Below are 24055 nucleotides of genomic sequence, written 5' to 3'. Positions count from 1 at the left end.
CTGTGCCAGGGGTTGCGTTAATACTCGGCAATGATTTGGCCGGAGGGAGAGTTTTTCCATCCGCCAAGGTGATTGACAACCCCACTGATAACGTTAACGTCCCAGGCTGCGCTGCTGCGGATCCATCCCCAGCGTTTCCTGCCTGTGTCATTACGCGCGCGCAAAGCTGTAAATACGGTGGCGTTGACCTGTCTGACACTTTTCTTGGTTCGTTAGATGGCCCTGGGGAAAAGGAACGTCCCACAGAGAAAGCGGTGTCAGAAATCTTGTCGCCTGCTGCGGTTGACTTCTCTTTTGACCTAAACAAGGCTGAGCTTGTGCACGCGCAACAGACCGACCCCTCGCTGGCCAAGTGTTTGTCTGCCGCGCTCTCCAGCACCCAGGATCCTTGTGTTTACCGGATTGAGAATGATGTGTTGATGCGTATGTGGCATTCACCTTCGTCCGATGATTTAGGCTGGAACGTGTTTCACCAAGTTTAGACCCCAAATTCTTAGCCTCGCTCATGACATGTTCTCTAGACACCTAGGAATAAAGAAAACATACCACCGAATTTTACGTAATTTCTTTTGGCTTGAGCATAAGAGCGATGTGGTTCAGTACTGCTGCTCTTGTCATGTATGTCAAGCACCGCTGCACCCGATCCCTGCGATCGGGGAGCCGTTTGAACACATCTTGTTTGACTGTCCGCTTCCACGAACAAAGTCGGGACACCAGTACCTGCTGACTATTATATGTGCTGCCACACAATACCCCGAGGCTTTTCCATTGCACATTCTGAAGTTCAAAGCAGTGGTCAAAGCTCTTGTGAGGTTTTTTCAGTGTTTGGATTCCAAACGGATCAGGGTTCCAATTTCACATCCATGATCTTTTCTCCTGTTTTTTGGTTAGGGAGTTAGGGGTAGTGAATGTCATTTGTTTATTTTGTTTGGGGTAGGGTTTAGTTAGTTTTCTCTCCCCTGGGTTAGCTGTTTTGTTTGTTGTTTTGGCCTTGGCCCACCCCGGAGTTTATGTTCTCGCACATTCTTGCACATTCAATAAACAGTCAAATCGTTATATCTGACCCGCTTGTGGTGTGTGGTGCTTTTGGGGCTGACGCAAGGGGGCCACCTGTCCAACTTTTGGTGTTGCGCTCTAACTCCTAGACCGGGGCGTAACAAATGAGTTATATGAAGATGTGGGACCTATGAATTTTGACACATCAGGTACATGAAATACATGAAGTACCTTCATGAATGTCTACTAGAAGATGTGAATGCAGCACTATGGACAATCCCTACTGCAACCTACTGCGATCACTAAAACCAATTAGTTAATGTATACTATGGCAATGGTGTACCTTTGAAATGCTTGTCTATAAGATGCACAGCTACAAGGAGCAGTACCCTCCATGGAAAAGATGGCTAGAAGTTAAGATCAAGGTAGCACAGAGGAAAGCTAGCCAGCTATCAGAGCTGCAAAAAGGTGTGATGAAAAAGGGGTGCCTACGAAGTACAGCAAGTTGTCCATACCCGAGGCCTTAGAAACTGCCAAGCAAAGACTCTAAACCTTGGTTAACTACCTGAAGAGGTATACCAGACACACAGAAGCCAGCAGAATAATAGAGATGTTCTCCAATGAACCATCCAATGTGTACTCTCAGTGGTAGGGGAACAATACAAAAACAGCACCCCCACCAAGGCTGGAGACAGCGCAAAACTGGAAAAGCATCTAGAAAAGGGATGCAGCACACAACACCAATGCTCAGTGGCTAGTAAATCTAAGAGGAGACCACAGCAACCTCCCTAAACAGGTATGAAGAACTGGACAGCACCAGACCCTGACATGATTTAAATCTACTGACTAAAGAAGCTAACTGCATTCCATGAGCACCTGGCAGCACAAATGATCATAGTGCTAAAGGATAAGACACACCTGGACTGGCTGACTAAAGGATGGACAGTCCTGATCCCCAAGGATCCCCAGAAGGGACCAGTCCCATCCAACTACCAGCCAATAACCTGCCTCAGTACAACATGGAAACTCCTGTCAGGCATCATAGCAGCTAAGATGAGCAGGCACATGGCTGAATACATGAGTGCAGCCCAGAAAGGAATTGGCAGAGATACCAGAGGAGCAAAACACCAGCTACTGATAGATTGAGCAGTCATTTAAGACTGTAAGACCAGACTGACCAACCAGAGTATCGCCTGGATTGCTTACAAGAAAACCTATGGCTCAATGCTTTATGCATGGATCCTGGAATTCCCGGAATGGTACAAGATCAACAGGACCCTAAGACCCTTCATCAGGAACACAATGGGGATGTGGAGAACAACACTAGAGGCAGACTTTGAGCCAATTGCACAAGTCACCATCAAGTGCGCGATTTACCAAGGAGATGCTCTGTCCCCACTGCTGTTCTCCATAGGCTTAAACCCCCTCAACCAGATCATTAACAAGACTGGCTATGGATACTGACTATGGTATGGTGCAAACAACAGCCACCTCCTCTACATGGATGACATCAAGCTGTATGCCAGGAGTGAATGAGACATCGATCCATGCCACTAGGATCTACAGCAATGAGACTAGAATGTCATTCGGACTGGAGAAGTGTAGGCAAACGCTAACAAAAAGAGGAAAGGTAGTCAAAACTGAGGGTATTGCATTACCAGAACGCAACTTTGTAGACATTGAGTACCTTGGAATCCCATAGGCAAATGGGAACTAGGGCTGCAGCTAATGACTATTTTGGTAGTCAACTAATCTGTCAATTTTATCGATTAATCAATGATTTCAGTCTTAACTCACCTGTTCAAGTCTGCTCACCTGTTAATATCACCTTGTTGTCTCTTCTCACAATTAAAATAATGACCCATAAAAATATGTTTGAAACAAATCAAATGTATTTTTAACATTGTGACCATCACAATAAATATCAAATAAATGATGCATATTAAAGTGAATGCAATTTTTATTTTTAAATGAAAATATAATGTGCAATTAAGTATATAAAAATGGCCTCTGTCCAAAAGTTCAAATAAGGCTTCAAATTAAATCAAAAAGATTTTTCTGTCCAAAACAACTGAAAAGTTTACAGACGATCCAGTTAATGAAGAGGTTTACTATTCAGAGAGAATGCTGATATTAATGCAAGGGGAAAAAAAAGAGAGACAAAGTAGCTGCTCCTATTGTCCTTCACTCATTAGCTAACATAACTGAAATGGTGCCGCTTAGCAAACATTATCCATGAGACCTTGTTTCCAACAAGTAAACTAACAGAAATATTACTGTACAAACATTAACAGAGTATCAACGAGATGCGCTAACTCTCTATAATGTACCTATCCAGAGTTGACGTCACAGCTCCAGGGTGCCAGCTTTTTAAACCATAGACATAAATGTGTATGTTTTAAATGATCATGCACTGCGGTGATGCTGCCATGGAAGGAAAGCTCTGCCTCGCACAGTCTGCATTCAACTTTATTTTTGTTTTCTGTGAAACGCTCCCACACCTTTGACAGTCTGTCTAGATTTTCTTTCATTTTCTCCACCTTCCTCTTTGTTCCACCATTGTTATGTTGTTCACAGAACTTTCTTCTTCATGACTATTGTAGTTATTGGCAAACAATGGAGGCAATACTGCCCCCATATCTTTCTGTGGTGTATTGCAGTTTAATGTGACACGTCGATGTCAACAAATTTTTGTAGTCAAAGTCATTGATCACGTCGACAAATTGTTGCAGCCCTAACCATGAAGAGGTCACCAGGAAACTGCAATCGTCAAGTACCACAAGAGAGTAAGGCAAGTCCTTAAGAGTCAGCTGAACGGGATCATGGCAATTAACAACTATACCTTGTCAGTTGTCAGATACCCTGCTGGGATAATAAGCTGGCCAAAGGAGGAAACAAAAGCCACTGACATCAAGACAAGAAAGCTCCTTACCATGCATGAAAGGTTTCACCACAAACCCAGCACCCTGAGACTGTATGCTAAGAGGAAGTAACAAGGCCGAAGACTAGTGAGTGACAGGAACACAATTCTAGATGAAACAACAAAGATCCATGAGTACATCAGAAAGATGGCCACAAATAATCATCTGCTTAGTGAAAACCTCAGGCAGCAGAGACCAAAGAACGAACAGGAAAAAGAACAGGAAAAAGAACAGGAACCATCATGGAAAGACAGGCCCCTGCACACCATGTACCACCGGCAGATAGAAGAAGTGGCTGATTTCAAAAATCCTATCAGTGGCTGGACAAAGCTGGGCTGAAACACAGCACAGTGGCACTAGTCATGGCAGCACAGGAACAAGCTCGATAGAGGCTGAGGTCTACCAGACCAGGCAGGACCCCAGGTGCAGGCTGTGCAGGGATGTTCCTGAGACATTTCATTACATAACAGCAGGGTGCAAGATGCTAGCAGGCAGGGCATACATGGAATGCCATAACCAATTGGCTGGCATAGTATACAGGAACATCTGTGCTGAGTATTTTTTTTTAAACCCTCTTTTTTAACCATGTATTTTACATGGTTACAAAAGAACCCGTTCTCATTTGCAAGCATGAGCGAGCATGACCTGGAAGTCCCTGGAAGTCAAAATAGGATATACCCCACAGGTGGTAGAGAATGACCTAAATAAGGTCCTGTGGGACTTCCAGATACAGACAAACTGGTGATGGCTAACAAACTGTACATAGTGGTGGACAAACAGAGGAAGTGATAATTGGAACACTTGGGACAGTGACCCCCTAACTGGCAGAGTGGCTTCAGCAGATTCCAGGAACAACATCCAAGATCTTTGCTCAGAAGAGAGAGCAGGGTGAGTAGGGTAAATAGAGACTGGGTAATGTAATGAAAGTATACCACATCATCTGATGGAAATAAAAATTATCACCCAACAGCGGAGTCAGCATCTGGACCGGGGCATAACTTAGCTCCTGGACAGCCCGAGGTGCAACTTGGCAGCATCAAATGGATCAAAACATATTCTATTGTATTTGCCAATCAGGTGCAAGGCACTAAGCGTAGAGGATGGGCCCATCCCACTAGAGTGTACTAGTGTACATGCACTAGATGTACATCCTCTAGTGGGCCCACTAGAGGATGTACACTAGAGGATGTACATCCTCTAGTGGGCCGTACATCCTTTTTTGCAAATGGCACGTTGATGTGCCATTCTGAAAGAGTTGGACTACCTGCATAACCTCTCTAGGGTCCAGCTATTGCTTCATGCTACCAGTAGTGACACTGACCCTAGCCAAATACAAAAAAGAAAAGAAAAAAAAAATACCGGCAGGTGTCAGTGCTACCCCTCAGTCTCTTGACAGTATAATCTTTAGATGGCAAAAATCCCCTGGAGACTCAAGTTCTAGAACACATAATTACCAGGTCTGAGTAGGTCTTAATGTGATGCATATGAGTCTTACTGACTTTATTCAACATGTCAGTTCAAAAGTAAATGGCTAAATAAGAACCAGGAATAAGAAATGCTAAAATCATAATAGATATAAACCAATAAGAAAACTGTTGTTTTCTGTGATTTGCATTATTATGATAAGAACTATAGTTGGACATTCCTTTATAATTATAAAGGTTTCTGACTAATATTCAACACAAATGTTAGCATGTTAACTTTGAAATGTTATATTCCATGGAAATAACACTGAGCGCTAAGTTACTAGAGTGACAAATCAAATGAGTTATTGCATACATATCCAGCAAATTTTTAGATGCATTTAATCCATCCGCCAAATCCTGCTTGTTTGTAAGTAAAACATCTTTATTATATATTTTTTCCTGCAGGTGGTCATAAAATGAAAAAAAACAAAAACACTAGCTGTGTGATATTTTACCTCAAATATCTTCGTCACAAAAGAATACTGAAAAAAATGTTTTCAAGTTGAAAAACAATGAAAGGGAGGCGATGTATATGATTGGTCTTTTTTTCAATAACTGACACCACTGTGCTTTGTGTGTAAATATTGACAAAACATTCCTGGCCTGGTTTACCAAAAAGGCAAAAAAAAAAAAAAAAAAAAAAAAAAAAAAAAAAATTGAAACAATAAGCTTGGAACAGCTGTTAATACTTCTGATGCCAAATTGTGCCCGGCTGCAACGATTCATCGATTAACTCGATTAATTCGATTCAAAAAAATTATCGACACAAATTTACTGTTTCGATGCTTCGGTTAAACTCTGCAGCGCTCAGTTTTCTCTGTGTAAGCAGCGCTCCTCACTAGCATTAGCAGCATTAGTGCTCCATCGTCTTTTTGTGGGTTTATTGGTGGCTGGCAAACCAACATAGAACTGCATTACCACCACCTACTGGACTGGAGTGTGACTCGTGCGCGTGCACGCGCACACAGATTCTAAAAAGCTGTCTGTCGCTGCGATGGATTTCCTTTAACAGAGTGGATCATTGCTAGAGTTGCCATCTGTCTCGTAAAATACAGAACCCCGTATGTTACGGGACTCCGTGGAATACGGCTCCGTAACATGCACTGCATGTACTTTACGGGACGGGTGGCAACTATCGCTAACATGCATTTCCACGCCTCCACTGCTCTCTGTGTGTCTGTGTGTTGTGCTCGCTGAGAATTTCAGCTGTTATTTTTGTCTTTACTTTAGCTGCAGCTATCAGAACTGGTTTGCTAGCGAGCGCAGGCCATTAGCACTAGCAATGGTTGGGTACTGGAAGGTCCGCCCCCCAGGACCGAGGGGCTCCGTCAAAATATTTTTTATACTTTAATCCCTTATTAGTGACTAAATATAGTCCTGCAGTAGAAACATATTTTCGAGAATGCTTGTGAATACAAAGCATTACATCATTACTCACACATGCGCCACGGCTCCCGCAGCCACTAGTTTTTCAAAAACACTCATAGCAGGCAGTGGTTTTAACTGCGCAAGGGCAAAGAGGCGAAGCTGTTACAGAGACGGTGAGCTCAAGTAGTGCAGAAGGAAAAGTTTTTCCAGAGTCCAAAACAGCAGCTTCTTCATTTAGTAACCACCATTAAAATCTTTACTACAGCTGGAGGTCCTTCATCAACCACCTGATCAGCAAGTGTTAAGGTGAAGAAAAGAGAACTTTGTAGCTCCATCCACCGCTGTTTGTTCACACAGTGAAAAACTGCAGTACGGAAGTTAAAATATGCAGATAAACTGTTAATAAAAAAATTATTTCTAATCCGATTACTTGATTAATCGATGGAATAATCGATAGAATACTCGATTATTAAAATAATCGTTTTATGCAGCCCTAATATACACACACATACACACAGTCTCTCTCGCTCTACACAGAGAGGTGTTGAAATAACTCTGTACAGGAGAAATAAGACTGCATAGTAGAGAAACAACAAGATCACATGCCGATGATGTACTGGAAAAGAATGTGTGTTTTGGTCTGATGTTTTGTGTCTACAGGACCCAGATGAGGCCGTTAACAGGCGACAGTGAAGGGCACAGAAGAAGGAACTGATAATCATGCTACATTCTTGCATATTTCAATAAATGTGTAACTGTGTCTGTGTATAAAAGTTGAACTAAGACAGAGAGCGGTGTCAGACTTGTGTGAAGCTGCACTGACTGCATTAGGCAGCTCCGACAATTCTGAACCAGATTAATCTGTAAACTGTTTGAAATGGCTTTATTAAATTTAATAACTGGACTCCATATTCTGATTGTTTTGTGTCATTCCTGTTCGATGAAACGAACACGCAGAAACTTAATGGCTTAAGCAGCACACACTCTTATTATTTAAATTCCTTCATTACAATAACTCAAAAATTACAAATGCAGTATAGTGCACTGACTTTCCATGAAATGCAGTCTATCACAGTCTGACCAAATAAAAACACAATTCAATTGAAAAGACTAAGTAAAAGAAATGTAAAACATTTCAAAATGTAATGTGAGCCCTTGTATAAATTAACAAATGAGAAGACAATAACAAATAAACACAGACTATTCACTAATGCTGGTGTTACCTGGAAAACATGTTTGTACGTGTTCAGTTAAGGCCTCCTGAGTGACAGGCTTATGGGCAGAGTTCATAGCAGAGATAGCCAATAACAAAACCTCTCCCAAAGGGATGAACTGTGATTGGCTGATGGGGGACATACTGATGGGTGACACATCACCTGTGAAAAGACAGAACAGTTAAGTGATACTGTGAGTAAAATTTCCTGAAACTCCACAATATAAAATGCAATAGACCTCAGAAATATATCAATCAAAAGGTCAGGTGTCTGGCCAGTTCTCCAGGCTTTTGAAAAGTCTTTTAAGGCTTTTCTTTGGACTGGCTGTCTCTGGAGCTTGATTGACCTGGATGACTGAGAACCTACACAGACACTTTGGACTGGCTGCTTTCTCACTCATTTTTGATCCAGTCCCTCGACGTGACTGAATCAGTCACCAGGAATGAACCAATGTTATGTCTGCGAATAACAGACAAATTAGAAAGTAACCAATTTTAAATTGTAGCCTGTCAAAAAATAGATAAGTGGTTACTATTTATTTAGTTGAATCTATGAAAACTGCCAAATATGATACAGTTTGACAAGCATAAAATACCCTTTTTGCAACAAAAGGTAATTCTCAAGGAGCTACTAACTGAAAGGTTGACATCTCTTGGTAAAGTGTGCTTTGGAATTTTGAGGAAGCAGGACAAGCAGGACAAAATAAGTGGCAGACATACACTATTCTGCCAAAAGTATTCACTCACCCATCCAAATCATTACTGTGAATGCTGCAAGCATTCACAGTATTGTTCTTGTACTCCAAAAACCTTCGGTCACTAAAACCTCAAGCAGCGTTTGGGCTACAGACACCATTTTGGTATCAAAACGTTCAGCCTGTTCTGGAGACTTATGCTATTACTTTTCTTTTTGTAACCTTAGAACTTTTTAAGATATTGAACTTTTTATAATCTTCATCCTTTTCAAATCCTTTCAGGATTTAAAAGCTAATAACTTCAGCATACTTTCAGCTAGAAAAACCATTTCAGCTTTAAAATGAAGCCAAGCCTTTCAGCTATTCAGCTATTACTTGGTGTTTCAAAATCTTTTACGGTTTAAGCACAGTGAGCGTTAAGGTTTAAGGTGTTTATTCAGCCGTTTCAGAGTTTATAATGGTTGTGTATTGCGTTTGCTAGAGTGGGAGCCTGATGAGTAGAGTGGGAGACTTCAAAACTTTCATGTGGAAAATTTATTTTTAAACTGCCACTGTGTCCACACTGTTTGTGCTACAGCCATCATTTTATGATCAAAATGTAGAGCTGCTTCGCTACTTTCAAACAATGTGTCTCTAAACCCTGTCAAATGTACACTTTTTAAACTGTGAGGCTTCAAGCAGAGGGAGTACCTTCCAACTCCTTCATTAACCTCCACAGTAATTTCAGAGAGGTGATTTTCTCCAAAGCAGAAATGAGCACCTTTTTTAAACTACTCCCACGGCCACACTTTTGAGCAGTGTTTAGAGCAGGTCCTTGTGACGCTCACAGTTCAAAAATGATTTTGATAGGAGCTACGGTTTTTGACTTAGAAGCAGTTATTTGACAGGTACGCTGAGGCAAATTTGACAGTGCACGCATCTCAGCAGCTAAGCAGTGCACCTGGCAGGTGTTTTCAGTTAGCGCATTTACAAGCATTCAGCTTGGCAGAGCTCTCAAATATGTATGCTTGCAAACCTCACTGCTTGTGTGAGGCTCCTGTTGGCTCAGTGGTAGAAAAGGGGACCAGCAATGCACAAGAAGCAGACAGAGCAGGTTCAAGTCCCACTTTACTCCAAACTTTAAAAATTTTCCATTGAGCATTCATTCACCAACTTAAACTCTTTCAGCCAGATTTAAGCTCTTTGGAGCATTTCCTGGCATTTCAGCTAAAGACACCATTTAGGCTTTAAAATAAAGCCAAGCCTTTAAGCTGTTCAGCTGTCCAGCAGTCCAGCTGTTCAGCTGTGCTTTGAAATGTGATAACTTCAGCATACCTTCAGCTAGAGACACCATTTAAGCTTTAAAATAAAGCCAAGAGCGCATGCACCTCAGCAGGTAGGCAGTGCACCTGGCAGGTGTTTTCAATTGGCGCATTTACAAGCATTCAGCTTGGGAGAGCTCTCCAATATGTATGCATGAAAACCTCACTGCTTGTGTGAGGCTCCTGTTGGCTCAGTGGTAGAAACAGGAACCATGAATGCACAAGAAGCAGACAGAGCAGGTTCAAGTCCCACTTTATCCTAAACTTAAGAGATTTTCCATTGAGTTTTGAACTTTACTTTTTCATATTCAATGATATACTTATTCTTTCCACAGTTTTCTGCACCTTTCTCCTTCATGTTTAGGACAAAGTTTCAGTGTGTGTTTATTTCTTCCAGCCATTTTTGACACTTTAAAACTTTTTATATTGACACTTGAGCAAACTCCTGCTGAACAAGAAAAAAAGGCTTGTTGCTTTTTGCTGTGACAACGCTTACTCTAGTGGTTAACCAGAGAAGCAGTAGCATTAATGACACAATGTCATAAGAGCATGCTCAGGAAAAATGGCCAGAGGTCATCAGCTGCCATAGCCATCTGACTCATGGTGGCCCATTATCAGCCACCCTCAATAACCACACATTGACATCACAAACCAACAATCAAAGTGAAACCAACAAAACATCACTGAATAACTGATAAAGACCAATAACTAAAACTCCCAAACAGCAGCATAAACACTCCCATAAGTCCCTGCTTCTGTGGCTCCTCCCATTGGCTGCCACAATTTTACATTCATTCTGTCCACAATTTTCTGCACTTTCATTCTCCTTCATGTTTAGGAGAATCATTCAATTTATTTTAACATTTTCAACAAGATTCCCAAATATTTCAGGAATGACAGCAATTCAGCTGAAAGCCTTCAGCTGCAAGACATTAAACTACAGTACTAAACTTGGATTTAAATTCTCAATATGTTTTACGGTTTTTCTTGAACTCCAGTTTAAATATCTTCAGGCTGATTCTTGCCATTTAAAACTTGTCAAATTCATTGATATATTGGCAAGCTACAATTGAAGACCTTGTAGCTTCTGGCAATTCATGTGATCACCTACTGCTTACACAGAGAAGCTGCATTTAATTTAGACAAAGTGAGAACACCTTACACATGAAAAATGGACCATGGTAATCTGCTGCCATAGCCACTTGAGTCATGGTGATGCCCTTTGAATAGCTTTTCTGGTTTTTCTTCAGCTGCAGTTTAAATGTCTCCAGGCATTTTTCTTTATCTTTCACAACTCTTTATATTGAGTGGTAATTAAACAAGCTTGAGTTAAAGGAAAAAAGATATCATCTAACTCTTTGCTATCCCTGTGCTCACCTACTGGTTGCACATAGGAACTGCACTTAAGTTACACAAACTTGAACAGGAAAAATGGCCCAAGGTCATCAGCTGCCATAGCCATCTCACTCATGGTGGCCCATTTTACCCATTTCAATGTCTTATGGTTTTTCTTCAGCTGAAGTTGAAATTTCTTCAGGCTGTTTTTCTGCCCTTTAAGCAAATCGAGTTTAATTTAGCTACTTTCTTGACAATTTCAGCTGTTTTGCATTTCAAATTCATTTTCAGCATTTTTCAGCTGCTTTAACTCTTTCAGCCAATCAGAATTCAGCTCTGAAGCATTTCCTGGCATTTCAGCTCCAATCTTTCAGCATGCAGCATTCACAGTGCATTTTCTTCAGGAAATGCTTTTTCTAGTTGAATTCAAGTGTTCCAATAACATCCATGGCCACAGGTTCATAAAACCAAGCACCTAGGCATGCAGACTGCTTCTACAAACATTTGTGAAAGTTCTAGACCAAGCTGAAAAACTGAATTGCCTTTGTCAGTAAGAGAAGCTTTGATTACTTTGTTACTGTGAATTTTTGGCACAGAGGTCAGTTCTGGCGAAAAATTTTGTTTTTTAATGTCACCAAGAACAAAGTCTAAGGGGGGCTCCATGGCGCCCCCCCTGAAATTTCATTTTTTCGGCCTCCTATGGGAGAGCCAGTGATCAGCTTTGTCGTAGAACCACGAAATTCGTGTCACACAAAGATAATGTCATACAAAAAAAATCCTCTTAGACCACCCCCTCACAACAAACAGGAAGTCAGCCATCTTGGTCTGAACTTTTCCCTTTGCCAAGTCAGCAATTTTCCACACCTCGTATTTTAAACATCTCCTCCTAGGGTGTTATACCTACAGACACCAAAATCGCTCAGCATAATCTAGACAAGTAGGGCATCAAAAGTTATTCATGGTTTTATAGAATATTAAACAGTCTTCTCACAAGGGGGCGCTGAATTTGGCCTTCGTTTTGGCCTTTTTTACCCTCACCTTTTCTGTCATCACGCGTGCATGCTTTGCCCGATTTCTCCCAAACTTTAATAACATATGTACAGACCCACCATGAATCCATAAATGGAGAAACAATGGCAATTCCTGCAATAGCGCCCCCTACATAATCAAACTAAAATTTACATGGACCTCCTAAATTTTAGTTACTCCTACAATTATGAAATTTGTTTTCCAAAATCTGTATATGACCCTGATCAAAAAAGTCAATCAGACCCATGCCTCATTTTGCACGCCGCCCCCGTAACCACGCCCCAATTCCCCATTGGTTTTCAATGGAAAACCTAACATTTCTGCATGACACACTTTATTCAGGTCTTTTGAGCTGTACATTGACCACAAACATTCCCACTAAGCCCGTGATGATGTTACATTGCAGAGGGGCATGGCCTTGGAGCCATGGAAAGCTTCAATCCTTTGCCATGACATTTCGATTGCCTCTCATTTTCATATACTTTGTCCAGTTGCCCTCAAACTTTATAAGTGTGATAAGAACCGACCCCTGAACACATACATGACATTATTGAATGCCAGTCTAGCGCCCCTAGTGGAACAACTAACTTGCTCTAATTCAAACACTAATTGTCCAATCTGCACCAAACTTCACAAGTGTGATAAGGACTCACTCATGCACACATCCATATGACTTTGACTGACAGCTGCAGTGTCACCTACTGGAAAGAGGAAGTTGCTCTAATTCAAATACCCCTTGTCCAAACTGCACCGAACTTCACAACACTAATAAGGACCCACTCCTGAACACATGCACATGACAATGAATGACAGTCGCAGCACCACCTAGCAGAAACAGCATCTCAATGACACATTGTCCAATCTGCACCAAAATTCATATTTGTGATATGGACCCACCCCTGAACCCATCCTTATGACATTTAATGCTGGTTGCAGCACCACCTACTGGAAACACGTAAAATAACAGCTCTAACTTGGGTTTTATATTCGTCAGAAGAAGCGGCTCGCTAGGGGTTTGTGAGGCTTGCAGATGGCTCGCTGGGGGTTTGCGGGGCTTGCAGGCGGCTCGCTGGGGTTTGCGGGGCTTGCAGGTGGCTCGCTGGGGTTTATGCGGGGCTCGCAGCCCGCTCGCTGGGGGTTCGCGGGGGCTCACAGGCGGCGAGGGCCTTTAACGCCGCTTGTGGCTTTAATTATTTTCATTTTTTCTTTTTGTGTATTTCTGTTACTTTTGTTTGTGCGCAATCAAGCAATAAGATCAAAAGCAAAGTGAGACTGATGTATTTGCTGTACTGTCATGAAAAAAAATCTATATTAAAAATACTGGTTTTAAAAAAAAACATTTATGAAAAAATGCTCAATGAGAAGTTCAATGAATTCCAGTGTTGTACTGAGATAGGATGCCACTTGTGCAACAAGTGCAGTTGTGAAATTTCCTCGCTGCTAAAATTCTGACTAAAATTCTACAGTCACCTGCTAGTGGTATTCTAACAAGTGGAAGAGACTGGAATGGCAGCAATTCAGTCACAAAGCGCTAGGCAACGTAAAATCTCAGACCAGGTTCAGAAGATGTTGAGACACATAAAATGCAGAGGTCACCAACTTTCTGCAAAGTCAATTGCTCCAAGCTTCATATGGCCTTCAGATTAGCTTAAGAACAGTCTGTAGAGAGCTTTATGGAATGGGTTTCTATGGCTGAGCAGCTGTATTTAAGTCTTACATTATCAAACACAATGCTGGCAATCCGTCGACAAGTATGGATTTGTAGGTGGCAGGAGAATGGTAGCATGGTAGTTGTCTGATAGCGTTATGTCAAGTGTAAAGTTTTGTGGAAGGGCAATTATGGTGTGGGATCTTTTTTTTCCAGGAGTTGGGCTCAGCCTCTTTGTTCCAGTAAAAAGAACTCCTATTGCTTCAGCATACCAAGACATTTTGGAAAATTTCATGCTCCCAACTTTGTGGGAAAAATTTAGGGATGAGCCCGTCCTGTTCCAACATGACTGCTTGACTCCAGGTATGCTCAGGAGTAGAAGAAGTACGAGTCAGCAGGGCAGTGGAGCATAGTCAACAAGGAGCCTGGACAAGGTGGGGGAAATTGGGGCAGCGAAAGATCACCTGGTCAGATTTCTGGTGATCTGACTTTCATCGCATCAGGTCCCTGGTCCAGGATTCACACATGGGGCAAAGTTGAAGTACCCTGCTGTACTCAGTGTGATGGAGGAGGAACCCTCCAACACCTGCTCAGCACCTGTCCGAAAGCCCTGGTCAATGGCTACAATCGGTGGTGCCACACCAGGTAGTCAAGGCAGTTGCAGTGGTGGTCAGCAAAGCCATCAAAACCAATGTATTTCATCCTGGGTAGAGTTCTATCAGCTTTATCAAACCTGGTGAGAATCCTCCACCACAACAGAGGAGATTCCTGCTGTCTATGAATTCTGACTGGCAACTGCAAATGGATCTCGCAAACAACTGAAATTTCAAGAGCAAATCATCCACACAACACTCCGTCCTGTCCTGGTCATCTTCTCAGATTCCATCAAGAACACTGTCATGTTGGAACTCACTGTGCCTTGGGAGGAACACATGGAGGAGGTCCATGAGAGGAAGATCAGCAAATATCAGTAACTTGTTGAGGACTGCAGGAACTGTGGTTGGCGGAAACAGTGCCAGGCTGTTGAGGTGGGCTGCCAAGGTTTTGTGGGCAGTTCCCTTTGCAAAGCCCTGACATTGCTGGTTGTGACGGGAGCAGCAAAAAGGGGAGCGATAAGCTCCATCCACAGAGACAGCCGCAAAGCGGCTTTGGATTAAAAACGGAGACCATTGGCTTATTGCTGGTGGGAGGCAAGCTGGGACTTGATCACCCCAGCTGGGTCATCTGGGAGAGGGGGTATAATGTTGAAAGATCAGAAATTCCCAATGAACCCAGGAACATCTTTGAAGATACATCCCAGAGCATCATAGCGATGCATCTTAAAACCTAATGATAGTCTGGGCTCTTGAACGTGGTAGTTTTTGCTCTTGAAATTACTGCAGCGATTTATCAGAGATGGGCATCAATTAATTAAATGGTAAATGAACTAGTTTTTATATACTGCTTTTCTACTCTAGTTGAGCACTCAAAGCACTTTATATAACATGTTTGCATTCACCCATTCATACACACATGCATACAAGCACTTTTCTACATCTAAGTGCTTTCTATCTAACATTCGCACACACATTCACACTCCAATGAATACATCGGGAGCAACTCAGGGTTCAATATCTTGTCCAAGGATACTTATGCATACTTTTAATACTAAACTAATGCACAGTGATTTTCCTCTCGCAAACACACACACACTGCTGCTTTTTCAGCAGCAACTGTGTTGCTTTGAGTCTTTATGTGTTTAACCTCTACATATTTTTCTTATAGTTTTTTGTAAAACTATAAGAAAAAAGGTCTAATTAGCCCCCCTGGTGCCAGTACACAAAACAGTTTATACAACATGTTTGCATTCACTCATTCACACAATCCCTGTTTTCTATATCAAAGTGCTGTCTGTCTAACATTCACACACATTCATACTGTGTGTCATGGTGAGTGTTGTGGCAGGCAGGGTTTGACCCAAACACAGTACTCCGGAAACAGGCATAGGGCTTATACTGTTTTATTGCAGAGAACAGAAGCACAATACAAATATATCTTCCTGAGTTGAACCAAAGGCATAAAACAAAATTGAGAACAAGGAACAGACAGACACGCCACTTTCGGGGAAGCTACTGATAACAACGACGCAACAAAGAACTGACAAGAACACCGACAATAAATACACCAGGTAATGAGACGCAGGGAAAACATCTGGGAAGAATAGGTGAACACATTCACACTAACAAGACTGGGAAAAGCAAGACTGAACACACTGCACAAGAAATAAGACACTACCAAAATAAGAAAGGAAGTGGCTAAATACAAGGACAGAGGATAACCTCTAATACAGTAATATAAAACCCCTACAGAACCTGACCCACAAACTAATCCCCAACTAAACATCAAATCAGAAATCCAAACTAAGAACTAAACTAGGAAGCACAAATTAGATTCAACAAGATATCAAAGAACAATAAAACTAAGTGCTGCGCAAACAGCCCAGGACCATGACACTGTGATGGTTGCATCGGAGAACAACATTGGGCTCAGTGTCTTGACTAAGGATACTTTGGCATGCAGACTGGAGCAGGCAGGAATCAAACCATCAACCTTCTGATTAGTAGATGGCCTGCTCTACCTTCTGAGCTACACCCACCCCATTTATCCAAAAATGTGGACACGTCTTTGGAGTGCCCCTTTCAGAACACATTTTTTATATTTAAAAAGAATAACACAAAGTGGTTTGTGGCAGGCAATTTACTGCATTTTAAAATTAAGCAGTCTACACATTATTTGTAAAACGAGTGATACGATATCTCTGTAACACCTTTTATGCACCATGTTATTAATGCATTTATTTTTTGTCAGTCTTAAGAAAGATGGGAAAGGTGTTGGAAGGTTCCTGTATTTTAAGACAGAGGGATGTTTGTGATAGGGGTTGTCTGTGATGGTGGTTGACAATCATGGTTTGTGAGGGCTGGGAGAGTTGTTTCCATTGTCATAAAGTGTGAAGCCCAGGTTGATTGCTAATGTTGTGTTAATTCTCTCCTACCTGTCAGCAACAGTTTTTATTTTTTATAAATAAAAAATAAATACTGTAGTATTTGGCTGGACACTCATGTTCCAGAACAAGCATCTGTTGTTGCATTTCATCCCTTTCATATGCCGCGTTTCCATTAGTACTACTCAGCACGGCTCAACTTGACTTGGCACGGTTTGTAGGCATTTCCACTAGTAACTGGTACCAGGTACTTTTTAGTGCACATTCAGCCGGGGTTCCAAGCGAGTTGATTCGAAAATGTGACATCGAAGAACAGCATGCCACTGATTGGCCAGGGAGCATTGTCACTAGCTGAGTCATGAGAGCGACTCCTTCTCCAGAATTAACCGTGCCATTTTTAAAACCTGACAGCAAGAAAATTGGAAACCACTGGGAGGCACAGTTGAATGCCCAGACTGACAGTTTGCAGCAATAGTTTTGCAACAAGAGAGCCATCTGAAACATGTACACAGCGTACATATTTTAATACTTAACAACGATAACCTTCATCAATTAAAACAACTATACGGGGTACTTATGCATGATGGCGATAGCAAACTGGCATTAGCTACTATAAGCTTGCCTCTATCTCATCCATTCTTGTGTTGTGTTTTGAGTCGCATACAAATTACTTCAAGAGACTACTGCTAGCATTGCTATATCAACTCCATCCACATTGAGATGGTACTCAATTGCAGTGGAAACAAAACAAGATCATGGCGAGTCATGCCGAGTCGTCGACCCATGCTGAGTAAGCACTAATGGAAATGCAGCAAAAATGAAGCAAAAAAAAAAAAATGAAGCAAAATGACCCACAGCAGTTATATACAAAGATTAGCAACAGACACCTTAGTTTGTAAGGAAAGCAAGGTACGTAAGCATGCATGACTGCAATCATTGCCACTATGACTGTTATTTTACTGGAAAGCTGGTGCATCAGCAGAACAGGATTATTCCCTGTAGTTGCATGGGAAAAATCTTTGGTCCCTCCCTTACAGTAGCTTTTCTCTGAGTCTTCATGCTACAGATCACCAGCTATTTCTGAAATATTACTTTAGAGCAAAACACACGTACATATACAGTATTGTTGTGCAATCCCATGCTCTCTGTCATATTGCATCTAAAACGCACTGTTCTCAATTCAATCAAATAAAGTTTAAATTTTGATTTGACTTTTTGCACATTAGCAGTGCGGTTAAATAACACTAGGTAGCAAATTTCCACTTTTGTCTTGTCTTTGGGTTTTAACTATGTTTTTCTAGTTCTGTACATGTAAATAAATATGTAAATATTTTGGATCCCAAAACTTTGCTTTATGCTTCGAACAATGATTGTACAAATTTGTCATTTTCCTACATAATGCCAGTTACTAGTGTGTTCGTATAGGTGTTAACCTTTTTTCAAGCTGTTTTCTCTTTAAAGATTGCCTATAAAATGGTAAGATTGTTCAATTAAAAGAAAAATGAATTGATGTAACAAAAATTCAAGTTGAGCAAATCTTTCTTTAACTGTTCAGATCAAATTCAAAATTTCAAGAGATTAGAAGAATTTGCTGAGGTTTCAAGAATCTTCTAAAATACTGCACAATTTTCAACCAAACACTCCAAGAAAATTCAGCTATTCTGGGGCAAAAAAATCTAAACTCCACAAAAGCAAAGTTTGACAGGAATAATGAACATTTTCAATTGTTTTACAATAAAAAGAGTTTGAAATCAACACTTGCTTATCAAAAATAAACATCATGTTAAGTTGTGTAATCTATTTATGCTTTCATGTTCATTGGTCAGCAATAACCACTGAGTGTAAGAAGCTTGTTCTGTGTGCACAAGTTCTACTTTATCGGCTACCGGCAAGTATCTATATCAGTGTTTTACAGATAGGTTCAACATTATGGTTCTGTCACCATTATAAAATCCCTGAGCAGATTTAAAATGGTTGAATATACAGCATAGCATGCAGTAAATAAATGTGCTTTCATTATCACTGCTCCTCCTGGTGGATGCACAAGATATTTCAACCAGTTTCCCTAAATGTTGCTTAGGTGCGTTACCACTCATGACTGCACTGCCCACGTCACGAGCGAGGACCTCATTACGGTCAAGGACCGGCCAAAAGCCCACCATGGTCCTGTCACAGATAAGCTAAATATAGTCAAGCACCTCAATGCATGGCTTGGGCTCTGGAACCAGTCTCCTGGACAGGGGCTGGACTGAGAGGCGGCAGGCAGGGGTGGGTATTCTTGTATCCCCTGGGTTTATTACCTGTATGTTGGGATTGTTTTTGTCAGTGGATGAGAGGGTTGCCTCACTGCGCCATTGGGTTGAGGAATGGGTCCCAATTGTTGTTTGTGCTTACGTGCCAAACAACAGTTCAGAGCTGCCAGTCTTCTTGGAGTCACTGGGTGGGGTGCCCAAGCGTGCTCCATCTGGTGATTCCATTGCCCTACTGGGAGACTTCAATACTCATGTAGACAACGACAGTGAGACCTGAAAGGGTATGATTAGGAGGAACAGAATGCCTCTTTTGCTGGACAGGCCTGGTCCACCTAAATGTAAAGTGAGGATCTGCTGGGAACACCTGGCAGAGGTCCCAGTCTGTGAGATCTTCAACTTCCACCTCCAGCAGAACTTCAAAAGTATTCTGAAGGAGGCTGGGGACACTGAGTCCGAATGGATCATGTTGCACACCTCAATTGCAGAGGGTACTGCAAGGAGCTGTGGATGCAAGGTGGTTGAAGCATATTGTGGTAGTAATCTCCAAAACAAATGGTGGACACTAGAGGTGAACGGAGCCATCAAACTGAAGGAGGAGCCCTATCGGGCTTGAATGGCCTGTACGTCTTCAGAGGAGGCTGACTGGTACAGGCAGGACAAGCAGAATGCAGCTCGGGTGGTAGCTGAAGCAAAAACTCGAATGTGGGACGAGTTCGTTGAGGCCATGGAAAAAGACCATCGACCTTCTCACAAACCATCAGGTGACTCAAGAGGGGAAAGCAGTGCTCTGGTCACAGACCTTATAGTGGGGGTGCGGACTTCAAGTGAAGATATAGTCAGGCAATGAAAGGAATACTCCGAGGACCTCCTTAATCCCACTGACAAGCCTTCTGTAGAGGAAGCAAAGTCTGGGGAGGAGGGGGGAAACCTTGCCAATCTCCAGGAGATGGGTCACACATACTACGTTTCCACCGACAAGATGCCGGTGCTCGTGCCAGTGCTGTGTCAGTTTCAATGAACTGGCAAAACGCTCAAGAACAAGCCTGCGTTTCCACCGCGCTTATTATCAGGCTGTCCTAAAATCTCCGTGAAAAGTCTTCAGCTGACCCAAAATGCTGCAGCAAGAGTACTGACAGGGACTAGAAAGAGAGAGCATATTTCAATAAACCAGCGTAACTCTTAAGAACGGGCCTGTGTTTCCACCGCGCTTTGTGAACTGATCCTTTACGTACGAGTGTGGGTGGGTCTTTGTCTGGACACGGAAGCTGGACACAAACGTGGCAGAACACGCTCCCCTTTCTTGTGCTGCAAACAGATTTTGCGGTCCAAACAAAACTACTGCAGCATCTGTGTGCAGCACAGAGGTAAACACAGACAGCGATTACGAGCAAGATGATAAGTACGCACTTTGCATCCTTTTATTTGTGATATGAACTGATACAAAGCAGCAAGTTCAGACTTAGGGCCCAACCTAAGTTGGGCCCTAACCTATGCATGAAAATCGCATAATTTTTCTCCTGTAACACACACCATGCAGTGAAATAGTGGTAGAAAACTTTACATTGAGATGGCAGAGTCACAAACTTCTGCCGCTTTTGTCACACGTTCTTGGTTTGAGACCAGATAGCTTGCGGGGCCCGAGTTGAACCCATTTTTCGGCCGAGCACTGAGTGCGTTCACGGTGGAAAAACCACTGAACGGTTCAAATACTGGCACCAGCACCCCATGGGTGGAAAAAGGGCCTGAGATAGTTAAGCCGGTCATGTGGAATGATGGAGAGGAGTTTTGTAAAGTGTGCAGAAAAAATATAAATTTGACCTGCACGTGTGACGGCAATCAAATCACACTGAGCACCCACTATTCAGCAGCGGATTCGCACACGTGGGGAGCAGATCCCTATTCAGATTTTTGGTGCTACACAAAGCACTGCAACTGCAACCTCAAGGTCAGCTACGAGCGCAAGTATTGCCGTCACACCTCAGGAGCAAACCAGTATTCCAATATTCTATTGGAAAATAAATCATCGGCTTGTGAAACTTGAATTTCATTGCATTTTGCTAAAAAAAACAAATTTCTTAAGTCTTCTTGCCTTTGGAATATTAATGTGTATGTGTCCTTAGTCAAGACACAGTCACAGTTATACCTTCAAGTAAGTGGGATAAAGTTCTCTTTGGTGAGAGATGGGCTATCATCTTACATGGGTTAGTGCTGTGAATCCACCGCTACCCCAAAAAAAGCTGCTGCTAGATTTTGTGCTGGTAGTAAAAATATTTTAGAGGTAGTAAAATAGGTAGCAAAAGGTAATAAATTGAACTCTAGGATTCCTGTATTAACCCTGATAAAGCAGTTTAAAGTCTAGCTTTGATGACATAATTTGCAGTTTAAAAAGGTGATAAATGGCAATATATGTTATTGCAATACTCAGCAGTAATAATACATTATGAGTGAAGTATTGTGATAATCTTGTATTGTGGAGTGTCTGGTGATTCTCAGTCCTATCAGATACTAATCAATATTAAAAATTACTGCTGGATTAGATACTCATTTGCAGCAGCTTCAATACCACCAGTGGCATCTTTGCTTCTTCCAGCTGATCAACAGTTTCACACACTTCCACTGCAGAGAGGCAGGTACACAGCTTCTCCCCTCACCAGCAGCTGAGCACATTAACAGTAGCACAATAAACTTGGCAAAATATCATAAAGACCATTGCTCAGTCTTTATGAGGAATTTCATATGGTCAGCAAAGCTCCTGTTTCAACAGTATTGAAGTATTAAACATTTATCATAAATGTTAGCCTGTTCAGTGCAAAAGTTAAGATCAGCCGTTTAGTATTAGCAATTATCTTATATCAGCAGCATCTCCATGCAACGTTGGAGAAGCCTATCAACCAGGACATAACTTCCAGAGCCTTTGGGAACTTTGGGCAACACTCATCCACCCCAGGGGCCCAGTCACCAAGGAGTTAATCCTCTGGGGTCCAGGGTATATTTGGCCATTTTTTACTACTTTTGTTTTTAGCTTTATGGTTGACCTTAGAAACAGTTTACCCTGCCTTGTTTTGTTTCATTTTTTTTTCAGCACCACCTCATGTATGTGACTGTATAGTTATTCTTTCATTTTGACATACAGTAGTAACACACTGGACTTAAAATCACATAAAAACATCAAATCTGAGTAGAAAAAAATTAGAATTTTCTTACTGTAAAATGCAGGAAAAGCCTCAGGCATTTTTCTGTACAACTATTTGCAGAGCAATCAGGACCCACATTAAGATGCTGTACAAATCATTTATGTCACCTCAAAAAACAGTTTCTGTCCTCCACAAGACTGAGGGACCCCATCACAGGCAAAAATGTTGTCTCTTTTACCACTTTTTCACCTGTTCCTCAGCAGCCAAATGCACCCAAATGCATTGTGTTATCGCATAATTTTCTGATTGGTTGATATGTGCACTTTTCTGGTTGTCAGGGATTATTTTGTTTTGCTTTTATTAGCAAGGACTTCCTGTTAGTGAAACTCACATTTTCGCCATTTATTTCTGCACGAAACAACCATCGAAGGTGAGGACAATAGACAGAAAAAAGCATGGCATAAATTATATTGGGCATAACTCTGGTTTTACTTGGCCTATCAACGTAATTTAAAAACTGGTACGTAGTTTGAAGTCTGCACTTTCGATTCATGGCAGCAGCTTCCCGATGCTACGTCATCTCAAATCGGCGATGTCACTTTGACGCGCCGGCGCGTCCATGGACTTATCGAACCAAAGTTGTGAAAACTTACATTTTCCCATGACGAGGCGCAAAATGACTCATTAGTCCCAACAACACCGCGCATGCGCACAACAAATCGGACAGCGGAACCAATCGAGTCTATCAATGTCAGGTCAGGTCCTGCGGAGTAGTTATATTTTTATGCAGATTTTATAGTTAAACGAACTTAAAACAAAAATTCTGCATCAATGGAGAAGTCAAAATATACTGAAGGGGTGATGAAAATTTTACTACCAAATCAAATTCTTTTGGTTACCTTTTACTACCTTTTAATAGCCTTGATTTGAGCTCATTTAATTTGAGCTCATTTAATTTAATTTACATTTAATTTGCTCATTTACATTTACTCTCGCTTCACTTCTCTTTTTCCTGCAAAATGAGATTGTCAAGCATACCAACACTGTCACTAAAAGAAAAGACGGATTCAGTCTATCAGTCTGACTGAATGTTATCAAGCTGGAAATTACATGTAATCTTTTTTCTGATAATACAGCAATTAACTGATAAATTGTTAATCACATATCTTTTGCTGTCTATATAGATAGGAATTCACATTTAAAAGAAATTCACATTTAACTATTACATTTGTGCTCAGTTACCTTCCTGTTTTCTAGGACTATAACCAGAATACAACCAACTGGCAGCCAGTTGAGTTGAGTTCCCTCGAGTTGTTTTCATTGACAAAGACTCATTCAGCCTGGTGGCAACATGTTTGCAATCTTCTGCATTTATAAATTAGATAGCAATTCACAAACCTTCAACAATTTCTCTGAGTGATTGCGGTCAGTCCAATTCAGAATAGGCCTATTTGTAGAAAGGTTGCCTGCCATGAGGCAATTGCCTAGCAACCAAAAGTGGTGAGTAAGCAACACCCTTAAGCTCTGAGTAACAAATTATTTACAAGCTGCAATCGATTGCAGAATGTGAAAAAAATTCAATACATTACCAGGCAGACATAAATTCGTATGACAGACATTAACTTACTCTGAATTAGGAGGTAAATTTGTCAAGCTAAGTGCGTCCGGGGTTGGATAGTTTTTTGGTTAAGTCAATTTATTGTAAGTTTGTTCAGCT

General features: G+C 41.5%; 1 protein-coding gene across 5 annotated transcripts in view; it reads right to left on the bottom strand.

Annotated features, from left to right (window-relative positions):
* Nucleotides 1-24055, bottom strand: part of LOC115787377 (storkhead-box protein 2-like) — a 129536-nt gene that overhangs the window by 45933 nt on the left and 59548 nt on the right. For all 5 annotated transcript variants that reach the window (XM_030740061.1, XM_030740062.1, XM_030740063.1 and 2 more), the window contains one exon: nucleotides 7975-8127. In XM_030740061.1, the coding sequence (XP_030595921.1) occupies nucleotides 7975-8127 (153 nt within the window). The remainder of the gene's footprint in view (nucleotides 1-7974; nucleotides 8128-24055) is intronic.

The sequence above is a fragment of the Archocentrus centrarchus genome, chromosome 10 (genome assembly GCF_007364275.1).
Source record: "Archocentrus centrarchus isolate MPI-CPG fArcCen1 chromosome 10, fArcCen1, whole genome shotgun sequence".
NCBI classification, from domain to species: domain Eukaryota; kingdom Metazoa; phylum Chordata; class Actinopteri; order Cichliformes; family Cichlidae; genus Archocentrus; species Archocentrus centrarchus.
Note: the sequence above shows the minus strand (reverse complement) of the source record. Positions and strands in the feature narration are given on the sequence as shown.